Here is a 20,145-nt window from a genome sequence, read left to right as displayed (position 1 = left end):
AGATATTGTACACAGCTACAGTATGAATCAACAAATCAAACACTCACGCGGTCAATCAATCAACGAAACACACAGTCGACTGTTCGGATATTTGCTGCGTAAGCTTTGGCACCGCGGAGGGAGAAACGGCTCTAAAAAAGAAACAGATGATCTGATCAAAGAAATAATAAAATTTCAGTGACGTGTCACTCACAGAGCAGTGAGCCAATTTCATACTGATATTATACAGTATGCTCTAATTGTCCAAGTATAATGTTTTTGCAGTATTAGGGATGTCACAAGAACCGATACTTCAGTACCAAGTTGATGCCAAAATTCTGAAAATGTGAAGTTTTTCTACAGTATCGCGGGTGCCGTTACGGCTCGAGAGTAATGTCGTCCCAGAGACGATAGAAAATGTGTTAGGGACGCAGTAGAAGCTCACTATCACTGCATCCAGGGGACGCAACCTATTGTTTCCCTGATAACGCTACATTGCAAACAACAAATCTGTGTTGAAATCGGCAGGACGAGAGCTAGTCAACATTAGTTGTTAGCGCCGTGCAGGACTGTGCTGCTAATATTAACTAGCTCTCGTCCTGGTATTGATTTACATTATGATACGGTCAGGCTCTATTCAGTAAAAATGAGTATTAGAAGAAGGTTTTCATGATGTGTTCAAATGTAATCTTGTATAATGTAGTTTTTGTCGAGAATAAATACAGTTGTTTGAAGGAGATGTTTTCACAGCAATATAAAATAGATAATAGAGGGAATTATGACCTAACAACAACCCGTATGCAAATGGTAATAAAGAAGTGTATGTTGAAATATATGGGATTTATTGTTTTACTTTTGTTTTTTATGATTGCTATCGAATTGGTATCAAAAATCGTGGACTTTCACTGGTATTGTTATCAGCTACTATATTTCTGGTATCTTAACATCCCTAGTAAGTATACCAGAAATCAATGCAGTTAAAAGTTTTGTACCAAAATGAAACAATGTCATATGTGCTCTGCCAATGTATCTTTCCTTATTGTTTCTTATTGTCAGCAAATTACATGAAAAGAGTACTATAATATAGTTGTCACAGTCATTGTCCTTTGTACCATATTAGACCTATGTTGTTGTCCGAAAACTATTAGAAATCAAAGAGCCAAACCATTACACTAGTCAATCCAACATACACCGTCTCACAAGACGAGCAAATGTGTATTAATCCACTGCTGAAACTAGTCCCTATCTACTCCTGTTTGAGTAATGTTTTCTAAAAACTACAGTGCCCAGCTGTTTCAGGAAATTAATGGACCCTTTTATATAAATGAAACTCTGTGCTCTTAAAGATTTACATCTTCGGCGGGAACAAATGGGATTGGGGCTGAAAGGGCTGTTGGGAAGTCAGACAAGTATTAGGTACGAAGAGATGTGCTGACACAATGTTGGTCCTTTTCATGGGATTTATTGACGAAGAATAACGTCCTTTAAATGAGCACCATATTTTTTCTCGCAAGTCAATCAGAGCAGACTGGGCTTTGACGACAGGGCGGCGGCTTCTTAAAGAGACAGGCGCTAAAACGGAGCGTTTCAGACAGAGGGTGAATACAGGTATATTCAGACAGACAGTATGAGAAAAATAATGTCTATTTTTGAAAATTAAAGCATGTAAACATGTTCTAGTAAAAACCCCAAATACAAGTATGAACCTATAAACGAGCATGATATGTCTCCTTTAAACATCAGCTGTGTATATCAACTTCCACTGAAGATGTCTTGGCTATCACGTTAGCAGTTACATCATGTTGGCTGAATGGAGGAGAAGCAGAGAGAAAATAAAAGCTCCCGTATCCTCAGCTATCCTCTTACATGCAGTAAACCTTCTACACGGCCACGCAAACAGAAAAAAAAGCAGAGGAACTGGATGAGTGGCTGCGTGCTGTTTGCCGATACGCATCCTTGAGGCATTTATCAAGTTTTAGTGTATTTTACATGAGGGAATCTGAGACGGTTGGAGAGCGGAAAGGAAAGAAGAAGGAAAAAAAAAACAGTCATGGCTCATTGTCATGCTTAATCTCCGGGTCAATGACACCATCACCATGCCAACCCCTGCGATCGCCATGGAAACCGGCTTTATTGCATCGACAGGTTAGAGAAAAGCCCCCCTCTCACCCAGGTGTGGTGTGGTGTGTGTGTGTTTCTCTCGCTCTGTGTGTGTGTTTAACAACGCTGCACTGCCACCTGTCTTGTGTTCAGCCGTGCCCTTTGAAAAACACTCGCTGCAATTGATTCCTGCTCATAAAGGAAGACTGACATGTCCAATAAAAATCCGCTTACGTAACAGCTGACTCTCTGTCTTGTGAACTAAGCCAACTCTACATCTTGCCCACTAAATGAAAATAATTTTTGTTGTTTCTACAGCTGTAATTTCACTTTTAAATCTGAAATGGTGAGATTTAAATCCCTAATTCCTAGGTTGAGATGAGGAGTCTGCCTTTACGTAGAAGTTCTAATACAGCGCTGACTGGTTCGTAGAGGTGAATGAGTTGAGATGTGCGTGCCAAACGGAGTATCAAGAGGTTTCTAGTCGTTGCACAGATCCTCTGTGGCAGCCAGAAACACACCTACACTACGCGTGTCAATCTCTGTTTCCTGTGTAGCGTTTCTAGGGAACCTGTTATTCCGATTTCAAGCTCCCGTCCTCCCCTTTTTCTCCTCTCCTCTTTTTATCTGTTTCTTTTTCTGCAATAGAAAAAACACACATCCCACCTCCTTTACATCAATAATCAATGCAGCTTTTTCCTCTTTCTTATCTTTTCTTCTGTTCATCCCTTTTTTTCCAGCACTCTGATCCGTGCGCTGTGGGCTCTGTGACAGCCGTTGTGGGCTGCAGCCCCCTAGATCAGCTTCTCTGTGAAGTCTCCTCTTGCTGCCATGCGGCTGTGCGTACAATATTAGAATGCGTGTTAGGGCTGTGCAACTAATTGAATTTCAATTTCAATTTCGACTTCCCTTAATCGTGATTAGGATTCCCGAGCAGCCCGAGTGTGTGTGTGTTAGCTGGGGAATGACACTTGGGCATTTGAGGTGGGCACCTGATGATAATGGTATGTGTGTAGAAACTGTGAGCAGCTGCATCGGAGTAGAAAGCGAGCAAAATGAGAAAGCACAGAACACACAAACTCACACGCACGGTTTGAAAACCTACTGTATTATTGCAGAAACACCCTCCTAAATTCTGCTGACGTGTTCCCCGTCCTCGCGTATATATATATCTAGGTCTACCACCCTGTAAAAATAAACAACGGGACTCCGGAGATGTCCCAGACAACCCAGAACTGTCATAAACGGGGATCCAAGTCCCTGATCAAAGAACCCTGCGGCTGCCGCCTCGGAGCTCCCCGGTCCTGGAAACGGGGCAGTGACGGTGAGCCGGGCCGCGGGGACCGCAGCAGCTGGCTCTCACAAGTCTGAATGGGACTGGAGCTATTGTGGGCTCATCTGCATAAAAACCCTTCATTCACTAGCGAGCAGAATACGCCATTAAAGATTTAAGCAGCCAGATGGGGAGGACATGCACTATAGAATACATGTGTGTGTGTGTGTGTGTGTCTTCAGTGTGTGTGTGGGGGGTGTAAAGCGTCAGAGTACACCTCTCAATCTCATGACGGAGAAAATGCCTCGGGTCAAGATGCTCTGTTTGTATGTGCCTGTGTGGGTGTCTGTGTTTGAGGAAAAAACAAAGAGCTGTGCACCTGAGTTTACGCGCGTCCGCTTTTCCCTCGGCGCGTTGTGTGATATCGCTCGGAGGTCAGACGGGGTTAAGACGATGAAATTGCAGCAGGGGCAGAGGGTGGCGAAGGCCGACGGGGATGAATGAAATCAGCGCCTGCCGCGTGCAACACAGCAGCGAATACCACAAAAGCACAAAGTGCGTCGCTTCTTTTCAAACTCACATCTAGTAATTTCAGCTCCAGTTTAGTCTGATTGAGCTCACGTTGTACAGCCAAAATATCGCATTACACAACGTCTCTATGGGCTTTAGAGGCCATGACATCAAATTTCACTTCAACACATTAGGAAAAAAAAGTGCTCAAGAAAAATCTTCTAGGCTGCCAACATTATCAGCAAGCAACTTTTCTTAGTGCAGGGGGTCAATGCCAAAGTACTCAGGCAATATCTGTAAGAAATACTCCTGAATGATTGTTGCAATATCAAGGCAGACTGGGAAAGTGTGGACATACAGTAGATTAGATAGAGGCTCAATTCCAATCTGTCCCTTACACCCTCTCCCTACCCACTTCCACTATGTTTGCATGTTTGCATGGAGGGTCCGCCATATTGAGTGCTATCCCATACCAATTAGCGGGGAGTGGAAGTGGAATACAATAACCGTCCAGCAATTGTGGCACAATGAACAATTGGTGGCGATCCGGATCATGATTCTTTTTTTAATAACTCCGCTGAGCCTGTGCAATAACACCACAGGCTTTAAGACATGCGCAGTGAAACTGATGACGCGTTCATGACGCGTCACCCAGCTCTCTCGTACATGAAACCTGCCTTGGCGGAGGTCTGCGCTCTCCGAGTGCACTTCTAGTTTATTATATATTCAACTGCGCAATACTGACCTAACAGTAGCCTACAATAATTTAGTGCAATAATTCAGCTGTGTAATAATCTGGTTTACTCTGGCATTAACACCGCATTCATTTATACAGTATATTTAAACAAATATTCACATTTATTTATATTACTACACACTTATTGATAGATTCTATTTTTCAGCATTATTATTTTCACTTTTGTTATACATATTTTTATATATATATATATATATATATATATATATATATATATTTCTATTCTAGAACGGGAGCAAAACATAACTAAATTTCCCCCCCACGGTACAATAAAGTATTTCTAATTCTGATATTTATTTACAGTTTCCTTGCCAGAGAGAATAAAGTTTGTCCAAAAGCTTGCTGCTGTATTTATACCCTCCACCTTAAAGAAGAGTGTTTCATTCAGCTGTGAGTGTGACTATAAACCGAGTTCACTCCATCACGCAGTGGGAGGGTGTAGGGACCAGAGAGAAGATGTTTTCTGCTACACTCACCTGACATATACTCTAGCTGCTGTGACACATATCAAACGCACCCTTTAGGTAGAGGGCGGTCTATTCAAGCTGTCAGTGCCATGCCCACCTTTTTCCAAACTGCTACCACACTGATCACTCTGCTGCATACATTTGCTGCTAATATAGCATTAAAAACGCTTGCCTGTTAACACTTTGATTACGTGGCTTAGCAGCACTGGTACCACGCTGCTACCGGCGTTCCCTGACTCTCCTGGTCGGCTGCTTGTTACATCTACTCCGGGCACCATTTCAATCTGTGATGTCACTGCTTGGAGCTGCAACTGGCTGCCGTACATCACCAAGGTAAGCTCCTACATCTCCTGCTGCGTGTGCTTAACATATTGTGACCTGGTGTTTTGGCTCTGTTCAGGTGTGTGTCTTTGTGTGCCCGGTGATATCAGTAGTTGGCTGCTGTATTGCTTTTCTTGCAGTGTGGGTGATGTGATAGCTTTGCTAGCTACTAATTCCTGCTTCAATCTATATCGTGTTGAATTTTATTTATTGAGAATGATTTTCTTTTGGTGAATGGCTGTTATTTGGCAACGTGTGTTATGATGTTTCCTTGCTGTTGATTAATATAGGTTCATTTACTTGCCTTTTCTGGAGCTTTCTCATGCTCTCCATCAGCAGGTGAAGTTTTCTTAGTTGTCAAGGAGATGGCATAAATTCTAATATCGCAAAAATGCACTTTTGCAGCGCCCTAAAACATACTTTTGCGTGAATAATAAACAGCAGTATGTATCTTTTTCAGACGCCATTAATTTACGTCGTCACTTCCTGAGAGCATCTTTGCTGCTTGGAGACGTGTAACCATGGCAACCCGTGCCAACCTCACGTGACCAAAACGACGATATTGTGAAAATCAAAAGTTTGAACTAATTTAAAGACTATATTACAGATAATAATATATTACAAAGTGAAATATTATACTTGCACCTAAAGTGAAGCGTTGTTGACGTTACAGAGCCGTCCGTCAACGTCTGTTATGAATGTTGTTGTCACTACCGCATTGCATTGTGGGATATGTATGCCGTCGTAGTGTCCAGCGTTTGCATACTGTAATGTTTCGCCTTAAATAGTATGCAGTTTGGGTACTATTCGTTTCATACTAAGGTTTCAGGACATAATAAAAAATAAAATAACAAACAACAAAATAAAAAACATACTTTTTTTGTCTACTAAATAAGATAAGATAAGATAAGATGAATCTTTATTAATCCCCAGAGGGAAATTCAGGTGTCAAAGCAGCAACATCAGCAAACAGAGTGAAACACAGGAGAGGTAAAAGGTATACAACAATTATAAAGACAAGATAAAGAGTGAATGGGTGAACATAGTGTGTACAGTCCGTCAATAAATAAATGTAGAATGTGCAATAAATAAATAAATAAATGTAATATGTACATATGTGCAGTCAGCAATAAAGTGGTATATAGGATGTATAGTGTAAAGTGAGTGTAAAGTGCGCCAGATAGTGCATGTTAAAAGGTAGATAGTGCATGTTTAAAGGCAGATAGTGCATGTTTAAATTTCTTAAAAGTCCTAATAGTTGTCATATTGGGGTCAGCCTTAGCCATAGCAGCAGTAGTTAGTTTTTGACGCAACTATAATTGTGGTTAATGTGGTAAAATTGAGGGATGAGTTTATTCTCATCAGTCCTCTGCTGTACTGAGGTTGATCTGTGCTTGTGAGGAGTGATGAGTTGGGAGCCAAATATCATATATAACCATACACACCCCTTGTTTCATGTGTATTCCAAATTTTTTTTTTCAAAACTAAAAACTGTGCAGCAGCCAAACAAATCCACTCTTTTTGTGAGATACTGTACTTACTTCCTCTAGTTTCTGAAGCAGTTGAATACTGGCCTGATATAAGGAGCACCACTCCACTGGATAATAAGCCAGAATGAATCATTAAGCCGCGCATGTTTTGCAGTGAAAAGTGTGTTTATAGAAAGAGAACAACAACTTGTGAATGAGCTTGGAAGGAGAAGAAAACAGCAAACTCCGTCTGGGGGAAAGAGATTACGCTCCCCGCAGACCAGGGCTCCCGTCCTACCCATAATGCATTACGTCTCCCTGTGATCTTTTCACCTCAATTTTCAACCTCTGGAAACGGATCTGTTCCATTTGAATAATTCACCATCAATTTCTCCTCCCGTCGTCTTCCTCTCTTCACTCCTCTTTCCTTCCTCGCGCCTGACTCTTCTTTTTTTCTTTTTTTTTTTTATGTGACCTAAAATTATCTAAAAGAGATCATGGAGATGTCAGCCATAATTACGCGCCACGCCACTCTCTGTCTCTCTCTCTCTCTCTCTCCTTGCAAAGGTCTTCACATTACTCATTCATACAAGTGTAATTTTAGCTTTAGCGTGGATTTTCAGTGTTTCCAATATGATGGCCCAAGATGAGATACTTTCTTCACGCTTGCACTTAAGATGATGTCGTTTGTGAAGTTGTTTCACATTTGTTGCTGTTTTTTTACAGTGAAAATATCCACCTAGTAGGCCCCACATCTATAGTGCTAATAGCGTCCAATAATGCCTATTTAATGGCCAGATAACGGTGGAATCAGGTGAAATATCACCAACCAATCAGGTAGCATGAATGAAAATCTATTATTTACTGAAGTGATGAAGTTATTGCCATTTTCAGCACCCTAACAAACCTAATCAACTATTATCAAAGCACTGCACGTGCAAGATTCTACATCATATACTTCTTTATCTACTGTCAACAGAATAGACACAGACTTCAAAAGTTGCAGTGTTATTTTTCAAATGCGACCATGCAGCGACAAGTCTGTGAGAAAATCAGATTTCACTCTTATAAGGTACAGTTTCACGCAGCTATTAGATCCTCAAAAGCAAACAGCCTGGGAACAATCCAGCTTTAGAGCCATGTAATGAGATAGAGAGGGGATGGTGGGAAATACTGAAGCAGACAACTGATTTAACAGATTTTCTGGACACACAGAAGCGTGAACTTAGATAACGTCCACACAGACCATATCAAATCCATGACACTTTCTAAACTGTAACCTGTGTGTGTGGTGTGTGTGACACTTACGACAAAACACGGCCCCGCTGAGGTCTTTAGACATTCCTCCAGGAGCTTCATCCTGAGTCGCTGCAGCTCCGGACTGTCCCACTCCTCTGGGTCGGCGCCCCAGTACAGGTCCACCACCTGGAAACACACCAACATTTAGCCAAGAGTCATTGTACGTTCTAATGAGAGCAAAAAAGACGAATTAAATGTATTCAGTGTGGCGGAATCTTTCTCCTACACCTCTGAATAGATAAGGTTTTCTTGCTTTCTTTTTCTACTATAGACAAGAAATAGAAAAGTGAAGCCAATGCAGAAGTGCCTTAAACTTGCATTCTTTCTAACAGCCAGCAGGGGGCGACTCCTCTGGTTAGAAAAAAGATGTAATGACTGTACTTCTCACTTGTTTTATTACCTCAGTAAACATTGTAAACATCAGTTTATGGTCTCAATCTCTAGTTTCAAGTCTTCTTCAATACAGCATGATGTTCATTTAGTAAATGATGATCCCATTTAGAGTCAAATAGACCATAAAGCAGCGGATGCTTTAGGGCAGTGGTTCTCAACCTTCTTTGTGTGAAAGATCCCTAAATTGATACACATAGGTCACGGACCCCCATTTGATAAGATTTCGCTTCAGGGACCTCCATCTGAAAAGATTTTGGTTGTTAGATATGATTAAGACCAGAATTATAGTTGTCAGCTACAGCTGAAGAAGTGAAACCTGATCAGAATAGTCACTTTTATGACTTTTACTGACATTGGGCTCACTTTTATTAGTGAATTAAATAGTGAAAATAAACCATTCCCATTTTTCTGGGGACCCATGGGAACTAGTCCACTGCTTTAGGGCGTGGCTACCTTGTGATTGACAGGACGCTACCACAGCGTTGTCCAGTCAGGGAGTTGTCCGTGTTTTCGTCTTACAACTTTAACCCTTTCACAGTGTGTTTTTCAATTCATGAAAGTTAATTGTAACATTTTGGTCGCCTAAAAAATGTCTTATCCAGCGTTCGGTCTGTACTTCACTCCACCCTCTCGTGTCACTACGGCCAAAATGTCGAACTCGAGGCTTCAAAAACAGCAGTCCACAAACCAGTGGGCGACGTCACGGTGACTACATCCACTTCTTATACACAGTCTATACCCAACCTTCTTCCTCAACTCGCAAAAGAGCAAGTAAATGATAGATTTTCCTTTTAGAAAAACAAGGTTATGCACTTGCTGTTTCACTGAGAGACGTTGCTGTTTTGCAGGAGAGCACTTACAAGATACATTTTGAGCTCTTGCAAAACAGCTTTTACTGTAATCGCACAACTTGCAAAAACACATTGTTTAATTACAACTGCAAATGCAGGGTGGTCAGATTACATGCACACACTGAAATTGAACAAACTTAGTTGAGAAAAAAAACTAAAACAGTTGAGCAGAGAAGCGTATTGTATTTAAGGGAATTTAAAGGAAAAGAACCTGATGCCAAGTTTGGGGTTTTACAAACACAACAAAGTATAATTAATCAAAAGCTCAAATGGGGATCAGCAGGCTTATAGTACACTCTAAAATCAGTTGAACTAAAGCCATTACTGTTTTGGAGCCTGATGTTGGCTTACAATAAGATACACTATTCCTGATAGCCTCGGGTTTAAAATAAATGAATGTGCATGGTCACGTAATTCTTCTCCTTCTTCTCTCTTATAGCTATCGATTCCGCTAGTCCGTCTCCCTGATGACAGTGTTTGAGGAGTAAAAAGTAGCAGGGGGGGATGAGGTGCAGTTATTCAGCTTCCCTCTTCCTTCATGCTCTGCTGCTCACCAGACTAGCTGGCTCAAATGAGTTTAGCCTGGCACAGTGACTGACACATCCGCAGTGTGGCAGAGAACAGCGTCGACTGGCAGCCCCCATATAACCGGATGGCGCTGAAATTGAGAGTGTGGGACTTGACGGTCGGGGAGATATTGGCCTCTCCCACTATCGGTGGGAGCAGCAGGAGTGCCGGAGCTATGCCTCGGCTCATCTGCTTGATCGTTGTTGTGCACCTGTGAGCAGCTGTCTTACTGCTACGACAAACTGGCTGCATATTTCCCTCCACAGCCTCAGGCTACCACTAACACACATCTTCATTATCAATTATTCCAGTAGCTACCAAACGTTTTGCCTTTTAATACCTTAAAACAAAGCTATGTGTTGTCAGGCTGTTCTCATACACCGTTTCGTAGCTATAAATAATTCACAGTAATTCATATACTGTATAGCCTATGAAGTAAATTTGTATTCAATCCACGTTATCGCAAACAAGGAGGTATAAAGAGCAACAAATGCAGCGTAGGGAAGAGGTCGGGGTGGACGGATGGGTCAAAAAACACCGGCCTTTCGCCCAGGAGATCGGTGTTTGTACCCCGTGTACAACCAGAAGTCAATGTTGATTTATTTGTCATGTAATTTCCGTACTTAAGCTACGCCACTTCTGTAGTTATTTTAACCCAAACCACGATCTTTTCCTAAACCTAACCAAGTTGTTTTCTGTGAAGACGGAAGTTTATTTTGAAAAAGACTGTATGCATGTAACGAACGAACACGTGGTGCTGGACATTCGTAGGAAAACGCACGATAGATATCATACGAAGCGTTGCATGAGGATACACTGGTGTAGTTGCGAGTCCGCAGGCTGCATACTGTACGTTTATCAACCGAAGGGTTATTATTACTCCCATTATGGAAAAACAAGCAAACACTAGAAAGCGAAAAAATACATATTTCTTTGATTTCCTATCCTGTAAACCATATCGCAACCATCCACGAACCAATCAGGGTCGTGTGAGGAACTACTGGCAGCTACGGGGCGTGGCTTAGGCGTTTGTGAGGCGACACGGAAGAGCGACTGTTCGTTCTCAACAAAAGTGGCGTCTCCTGAAGAGGTTAGCGTAGATACTGGCATCAGTTCTATCAGAACTGGACAGTATCTCTTAATTGAAAGAAGAGAAAAGATGTTTTCGCTCTTCTCCCGACTGGCTTCGGCATGAGTTTGATTGACAGATGGTTCACCCAATCACCTGCCAAGTATTTTTAAAGTGCCTTCCCTTTTCCAAAAAGTTTCCAGGGACGCCTTCTCAGATGGTTTATGTTTAAACAAACCATTGTTTTAGCTCTAAATGATGTAAAACGGAGAGGATCTTTGGCATTTCTTGCTTTATAAATGACTAAAATGATTAATTGATTATCAAAGATGTATTTTCTGTAGATCTAAACCAGTTTTTTTGGCAGTACGACTGTACCAACAGAGATATAAATGACACCAAGAGTGGTTGCGGGATAGAAACTGTACAACTGGGCTGATTGGGTGATAGTTATAAGCCTCTCTCCATTATTCTGAACCACCAAAAGGCTTTTACTTTGGAGAAGAAAACTCTCCCACTCACACGATAAGCATCCCCTCACTGTTGTGGAAAACTCATTGCTTTAGCACATCAGTCATTGTGTATCAGTGTCACTAATCTACTTCCAACGCACAATGTGTGGGAGACTGCAATCGGCCCTGTGTTGACAAAGAGCGGAGGGAGGGGGGGGGGAAGATGAGCGAAGTGAGATGAGCGCCCCCAGATTACGATACTGGGTTTTCTACTGGGTTCCAGCAGGTGACTGGGAGGATGCGCGGTAATTAAAAGACATCCATTCACCGCGTGCGTGTGTGTGGGGAGGATACACTGATTAAATTTGCCCCCGCTGCGCTTCGCCGGAGTATGGAGGGATGGATGACGGGGAGAAAAGGGGAGAAAAGGGGAGAAACATACGAGGAGTGTTTATCCGAAATAGGCATGGACACGTAAATGAAGTAAAGGGGAAAGTATTTGGACGAGGGATTATTTTTAACGAAGAAGATGAGGATTCCTGTGGGACTGTTTTTCTTGCGTCTTTTCACCCTCCTCTCTTTTTCTCTCACGCCAACTTCTCCTTCGTCTTTGCTTCTCCTCTCTCTGATTACTCCCCCCCCCTGCACACACACACACTCTTTCTCTCTTTCTCCCACTAGTAGTGGGGGCGCCGTTGCTTACGTAAGAGCCGGAGCAGCTTCTGCTAAGCAGCTTTCTAAATGCCCTTGGAAGGCTTTTGCCCATGGCGGGTCAAGTGCAGGAGAAGTCTTTTTTTATTTATTGAATGTTAGACTATTAGACTTTGGGATTATGCCCAAGATGCCCAGGAAGAAAGGGCATGAAATCAGGCGGGGGGGAAAAGGCAGAGAACCCCCCACCAACACCACCAGAGACTCTCAGGCAAAAACAACAACAGTAAAAATAGATACGGTGCCAACATAAATATATCTTAAGCTCTCTACTGCGGGCAATTTTTATCAGGAACATGTAGTAAATCTCTAAGAATGTTTGATGAATACGGCTTTCTCGGCGCTCAAGGAAAGTGCAGGTTTAAGCAGCAAATCTGTGGCCAAATATGAAAATTCTGCAGTGATATGAAATACATTTAAAACCCGGCAAAGGCAAATCACAGGAAGGAGAGGTTAAGCAGGGATTTAGACCTTAATGTTAGATCTCTTAATGCTATGTCTTACTTAACTTATTTCAATAGTCGGCCTGCTTTGATAAGAGGTCAAATTCCACTTTGCGAATCTAAAAAAAAAGAGTTGATTCAGGTTGTCGATGATGAGCGCCGGAGAGAGGAAATTTCACATGCATGCCTTTCGAGAGAACCTGTCGAGCTCTGACACACGGGGGTAATTGCGGCGCGGTGTTTTCAGACGTTGCAGCTCAACCGTGGCAAGTTAAGGTTAAGAGCCGGTCAAAGACATGAGGTAATGAGATCACGTGACTCGAGGTGGCTATAATGAGGCACCCAGCAGTGGAGGGAGCAGACCTCTTATTCATAGAGCTACTCAGGGAGATAACATTTTTCATAGCGGAAGATGCTTGAAAGTAACTCTACTGCTGATCGTGCCCTTAAAGGGATAGTTCAGGTGATTTGAAGTGGGGTTGTTTGAGGTTCTTATCCATAGTCAGTGTATTACCTACAGTAGATGACAGTCGGCACGCCTCCAGTTTGGAGAAACAGACAGGAGTACTGACACGGAAGCAAAGCAATGTACTGCTGTGGACGGGGCTGGCAGTAAAACGTATTTTAGCCGCCTAAAAAAAATCAATATCAGTTTAAGCGTACGCTATATTTAGAATATTTTCACCAGTTTACCTTGCCGTCAGACAGACATTTCCGATGGGGAACTGAAGCCGTTGTATCCATCTACGCTCTCGCCAAAGACACCAGACTCTATTGAAAAAACTGTCATTTTACCTTGCAGAACACAGTGGTCCACCGCTGCCTTGATCGGTTAGTTTGTTTGTGCTGTTGTGTGACTTTGGTGAAACCGAACTTACCAAAGTCACATATTAACACAAACAAACTAACAGATCGAGGCAGAAGTAGACCAACAGCTCCTGTGTTCTGCAAGGTAAAATTACTGTTTTTTCAATTGAGTCTGGTGGTTGCTTTGGCGAGAGCATAGATAACGGCTTCAGTTCCCATTAGAAACATAGACTGTATAGCTGTGTCATGGCAATGTAAAGCTGTGAAAATATTCTAAATATAGTAACTGATATTGATTTTTTTAGGTGGGCCTTTCTTTTAGGTGGCTATAATATGTTTTGCTGCCGGCCCCGTCCACAGCAGTACATTGCTTTGCTTCTGTGCGGTAACTCCTGTCTGCTTCTCCAAACTGGGGGCGAACCGACCGTCATCTACTGTAGGTAATACTCCGACTATGCATAAGAACCTCATACAACCCCACTTCAAAACAACTGAACTATCTCTTTAAATGAAAGCAAATTTTGTGATTTTTTTTTTTTTTTTAGGGGATCACAGCTTTAGAACCAGCATTCTTAATGTGACTTGACATCTCCACGCCAGATGGAGGTGCTTGAGAGTTAAATGGGAGCAGACATAACTTGGAAGCTCCACAAACTAATAAGAAAACCAGCAAGAAAAAAACTAATCACAACCGAGTGTTGACCAATTCACCAGCCGGTGCATACCGCAGACTGCAAATTGCCAACACTTCTAAAACTTCTTTGAGAATGCACTATGTACAGAAAGTTCAAGAAAAGACATCAAATTCTATTGTTCCCATTTTCTCTGCAGCCAATGTCGACCGATCAATCTTTATACTTTGATTGTGCTGTCAGGATACCTGCCAGACTTGATTAAAATGTTCTTTTAAAATTCATGGGAGCCATACGAGTAGAGTCAAAGAGTCAACACTACTTCTACATATTCTCATCTCTCAGCTGCCCTGTAGTTCAGCCAATGAGGAAGTTTCCGCTGTTATGCTAAAATGAAATGTATGCATTTTCAAATCGATGAAGAAACTGAATATCCTGGGGCATACAGGCCTTTTTTTGCATTAAAACCGAGCACAAACCCGACAGCATATACTGTAATGGCGTAAACACACTGCTGGCACGCAGGGAACCAGTTGCTCTGAGGCCGTTCATTTCTTTAATCACATTGCCTGCAGTATATCATTTGGTGTATAACATCGCTCTGTTTCACCCACACTTCTAGCCCTTGAGCGGTCTTTGCTCACTTCAGCTTTCTTTTACCCGCCGGCCAGACTGACTAGGAGACACTTTGTTGCGTTGTTAACTCACCGGTTGAAAAAAGTGTAGGTGTTATTAGATCCCTCTCAAAATGAATGTGAAATATACAGCATTGTACGATTACACTTAAAGTCCCAGTGAATCGGAATATTTGAGTGATGTACAGTTACAAGAGGGATTTAAAGGTGCAGCGTGTAGGATCTGGCGGTATCTAGCGGTGAGGTGAGGAGATTGCAAGCCTTTCCCGTGTGCCAAGCGTGTTGGAGAGCTATGGTGGCCAACGCGAAAATGCGAATGTCCCTCTCTAGAGCCATTTGGAGCAGAGCCAGTGCGTAGAGAGTGTGTGTGTACGTGGGAAGTGAGTGGTGAAGCAAGAGAGAGAGAGAGAGTGGCGGCGACGGGAACGAGTAACGTTATCGACTCCGGCCCATGCAGGTAAAGTTAACAGCGTTTGGTTTGTCCGTTCTGGGCTACTGTAGGAACATGGCGGACTCGGTGAAGAGGACACGCTCCTTATGTTGACCTCAAGATATCCCACGAGTCTCCCCTTTACAGACATGCCCACTTTCTGATAATCACATGCAGTTTGGGGCAAGTGATAGTCAAGTCAGCACACTGACACACTGACAGCTGTTGTTGCCTGTTGGGCTGCAGTTTGCCATGTTATGATTTAAGCATATTATGTATGCTAAATGCAGTACCTGTGAGGGTTTCTGGACAATATTTGTCATTGTTTTGTGTTGTTAATTGATTTCCAATAATAAATATATACATACATTTGCATAGAGCAAGCATATTTGCCCCCTCCCATGTTGATAAGAGAATTAAATACTTGACAAATCTCTCTTTAAGGTACATTTTGAACAGATAGAAAATGTGTGATTCATTTTTAATTAAATATTAAATATTTTAATCGATTTACAGCCCTAATTTTAATATATAAATACAAAGATATATATATATTTTAATATATTGTTAAATAAGTGCACAATATGACTAGGGGTGTGATCCTAAAGGGTTAAAAAAAGGGCATTTTTCCCATTTCATCTCAACTTTAAAGATCTTTTTTTTAATTATTTGTAATTTTTTGAATATCTCTCAATATATTAACAATATTATTAAGTCTGTTTCTACAAGAAACACGTCTCTATGCTTTATAGTTATGGATAACAACACTGAAAAAAACATCACGTCATGATTTTGTGTTTTTTCCCCAGGCCTATCTGTCCATCAAATGTCACCGATGTTTTCTGTGGTATCCTGCTGAACACGGATAAACTGACGGGGTTGAATAATATAATATAATATAATCATCACGGTGACAGTAATACGAACGAATATTTCTCCAATTTACAAAACACAGTGTAACGGAAACCTTAGAGGCATTTCATATTTGTTTTTTGATTATCTAAGCTGATTGTCAGCATCACTCCTGTGGAGGCAGTTGGCATGTTGATATGTTTCTGTAGACTGAATAGAGGAAAAAAAAACAACCGTGTCAGAGCAGGACAGTGAATGGAGACGATGGCCGACTGCCAAGGAGGGAAAGAAACAGACTGGGCAAGAATGAGAGACACAAATTGAGCAAAATGGCAGCAAGGTAAACAGATGGAAGAGTGATGAATACGTCACGCTGTGAACAGTTCTCCCTTTAAAGTTATTCATCTTAGAAATATCAGTCTGAAAACACAGCAAAAATAAATAGTTAGAGTTGAAAATACATTTTCACCGAAATTATTAGCTATTATATTTTTAAGTGGGTGACATATTCTAAGAGCACTGCGTCTTTTTTGACAAATTGACAGACGTATTCCCGCCTTTTAAAAAGTGCAAGCATAATGGACTACATGAAAAGGCTTTTTTAAAAAATCTTCGTGAAATGTCATCTCCCCATCTTGTGTTTTGAGTCGCAAAAGACGTCGGAGTGACAGCCGCTGAACAGAATCTCACAGCTGCGGCCAGGAAACTTTTATTATAATTGCACTGTCTGAGTGTGTGTGTGTGTGTGTGTGTGTGTGTGTGACGGTCAGTGAGTTTGGCAACCATAGAGAGGTCCGACCACATTATTAACAGAGCTGCTTCCAGTAACCCCGAGATTCAGTTTAAATCCTGCATGTGGGAGGAGGTGATTGTATTGTAACAAGATGATTTATGAGTCTAAGAAATTCAAGATGGGTTAAGATAATAGGAAGTGGAAGTAAAGCAGCCGCTGCAACTGTGGTGCGGTGGTAGCATCTAGCCACTTTTGTACTGCTTTTTGCAAGAAATATATCCAGGAGACCTTTTACAACCTGCTACAAGTTGAAATATATAATTATCGAAATGCAATTGAAATAAAGTTTATATGTAATCTAGACAAAATTCTGCTTTTTAATTAAATTTCTTCCACTTTTAATATATGCTAAAGATGTATTTTCAGCTCCACATCACCAAAACCAGTTTAATGAGCTCTGCCGTTATCAGGTGCTCCAACAATAAACTTGCTCCATCTAAAACCAAACTCTCTTCATAGTAATGTGTCCTGGCTGAAAAAAAAAAGGATAAATGGATGACTTTATTAACCACTAAAGGGGACACTAGTTTGGTCGCCAATGCACAGTAACAAACAACTAGTGGGGCAACCTCCGGGTCTGAAAAGTGAAGCCAATGCTTTAAACTTGCATTCTTTCTAATAGCCAGCAGGGGGCGACTCCTCTGGTTGCAAAAAAGAAGTCTGATTGTATAGAAGTCTATGAGGAAATGAGCCTACTTCTCTCTTGATTTATTACCTCAGTAAACATTGTAAACATGAGTTTATGGTCTCAATCACTAGTTTCAAGTCTTCTTCAATACAGCATGATGTTCATTTAGTAAATTATGGTCCCATTTAGAGTCAAACAGACCATAAAGCAGGGTATGCTTTAGGGCGTGGCTACTTTGTGATTGACAGGTCGCTACCACGGCGTTGTCCGGTCTGGGAGTTGTCAGTCTTAGAACTTTAACTGTCTCACAGTGTGTTTTCAGTTCATCAAAAGTTAATTGTAACACTTCGGTTGCCTATAAATGTCTTATTCAGCGTTCGGTTGTACTTAGTTCGACCCTCTCATGTCACTTCTGATTGCAAAAAACCAAGATGACGACGGCCAAAATGCCGAACTCGAGGCTTCAATCGGCAGCCCACAAACCAATGGGTGACGTCATGGTGACTACGTCCACTTCTTACATAAAGTCTATGCTCAGGAGCCTGCCAAGCCACTAAAAAAAAAAACCTAATATATGTAATACAATCGATCCATTAATTATAAGAAAAATCTACCCAAACCTGATAAGAAATAAATCAATTAATATTCAAAGAAAGAGACCCGAGCCAATCCGAATAAATCCTGAGGATAATTAGGCCCAATGCAAAATATGGTCCAAAAAAGAGAGGGAACACTGGCAGCAGCACGATGCGCCACCAATTAACAAGGAGCCATGGTCGAAAGAGCAGTAATTCATGTCATTTCACCTCGCGAAGCACAGTTCACACTCTCTGCCTCGCGTCACAAACACACTTTACTCCTGAGATGATTCTAATGCAGCATGCGTCCCACTATCGTCTCCGTTCAGGTGTTGGACCCGAGATAAGTGTCGATACAACAGGAGCCTACCTGATTCAATTAATTAGGACCCCTTGGCTGGGTCCAATTTGAGACTAGTGTTCTGAGACTGAATAAAGAGGTGCTGACCAACCGAGCTTGAAAACCTTGTCCGACCCCTGATCTTTACGTGTGTCTGTTTTGTGTAATTTACACAACGAAGTGAGCATATGAGTGATGAAAGAGAAAGGAAACATGGGGATAGAAATGGTAAAAAAAGGGATCACGGAGCCTGATCCCCCTCGTCACCGCTGTGCGCTGACTGAATGAGGACGCAGCCCTTGACCCCTGGGCCGGATTTCCGCGCCCTCCATCCCTCTCTCCGTCTCCCGCGATCCCCCTCTCCGTACTCTCAAGCGAGCGTTCTGGATGGAAACTGAGTCAAGCGATGAGGGACCGGTGAAAGAATTGGGTTTCATCAGCTTGGCATATGTGTGTCAGTGTGTGCCAGCGGATGTGTGTGTGTGAGAAGACGGAGTGTGTGTGTGAAAGGGGAGGCGGGGATCACGCATAAATTACAAATCCAAGCAAAAAAAAAAAAATGAACCAGAAAAATAATCTACTTGGGCTACGACGACATGCCGTACGTAAGAAAAAACGCTTTCAAGCTCCAGTAAACTGTCGTTTTAGCCAAGGTGCCAATTCTCACATTGCGTGGGTGGGTGCGGGATGAGGAGTGGGGGGGGGGTTCGGATAGAGGAGGAAGAGGAGGAGGGGAGACTAAGTGAGTCATAGTATAAACTCCCAGGCCTTCTGCATAATCATTTCAGCTCACGCTTCGTCACAGAGAGCTGAATCACCAGACAGACACGTGGCCACGGATACCGGAGCCAAAACGTCTCTGCCCCGGCTCGTCCTGCATTATCTCGCACTTCTCTGTCACACGCAGACATTTGAGGGAATCGGTGAGATCTTTCTGTTTAGTTACCGCACCTTTCACCCTTTGACTTTATACAATTAATGCTTGTAATAATAGTATTTTAATTCTTGCAACTGGCAGTAGGTGCTTGTCATTAAACACTGGTTCACAAGTCTGTGGAGAATCTGCTTATATGGTGCTTTGGAAGCTATATATTGAATGGTTAATTATTCCTCCCATTCATTGGTGAGTCTCCTCACGAAACCATTTCAACAGAATTTTGTGAAACAACAGCAACAACGCAACAAAAAAGATTTAAACAATGACTTAGATTTGGTATCAATAATCTATTTTTATTAGCTTCTGCTTGTGCATCCGACTCAAGTGGGAAACATTCAACTTGTGCACAGCAAGAGAGAGAATATTTCCTTTATTTAACCTTTTAGACATGAAACAACCCTCATCACACGTCCTTCACAACTCATTCCAAGTCCTCCAATCAGGCCACTATTATAAGAACCCTCGGCCTACACACAAATATATTCCAAAACTGATTCAATCCGACTGCCATTAGTTACTCAAACACATGTACATATTTTGCACATTGCTATTTCCTGTTGCAGCCATACGGGCTGAATGCAATGATTGGACGGGCTTATTACAGTCCTGCAGCGGGCCACATATTCAGAATTTCTTTCATTATTTTGTCAGAGCATTTGATTTATTGATTGCTTTTGGAAATGTAATGAGAATTTCAACTAATATAACCAACTTTTCTTGAAGAACCATAGCTTTAAGCCTGCTGAAAATGAGTGTGGTTCTACTTTCTTCGAAGTTTAGTTTGTTTTCTTACTCGAATAATATGGCGATGATTTAAAAACAGGAGAGCCAGAGTCTTTAATCCAAGACCCT

The 20,145-nt window shown here is 41.8% G+C and overlaps 1 protein-coding gene across 3 annotated transcripts in view; it reads right to left on the bottom strand.

Moving 5' to 3' along the window:
* Positions 1-20,145, bottom strand: part of LOC119482013 (NACHT and WD repeat domain-containing protein 2) — a 58,317-nt gene that overhangs the window by 21,424 nt on the left and 16,748 nt on the right. For 2 of the 3 annotated variants that reach the window (XM_037759370.1, XM_037759371.1), the window contains one exon: positions 8,185-8,301. In XM_037759370.1, the coding sequence (XP_037615298.1) occupies positions 8,185-8,301 (117 nt within the window). Of the gene's footprint in view, positions 1-2,217; positions 2,222-5,277; positions 5,407-8,184; positions 8,302-20,145 lie in introns of those variants that run through there. The other variant, XM_037759372.1, reaches the window with a different exon arrangement.

This window comes from Sebastes umbrosus, chromosome 22 (genome assembly GCF_015220745.1).
Source record: "Sebastes umbrosus isolate fSebUmb1 chromosome 22, fSebUmb1.pri, whole genome shotgun sequence".
Taxonomy (NCBI): Eukaryota; Metazoa; Chordata; class Actinopteri; order Perciformes; family Sebastidae; genus Sebastes; species Sebastes umbrosus.
Note: the sequence above shows the minus strand (reverse complement) of the source record. Positions and strands in the feature narration are given on the sequence as shown.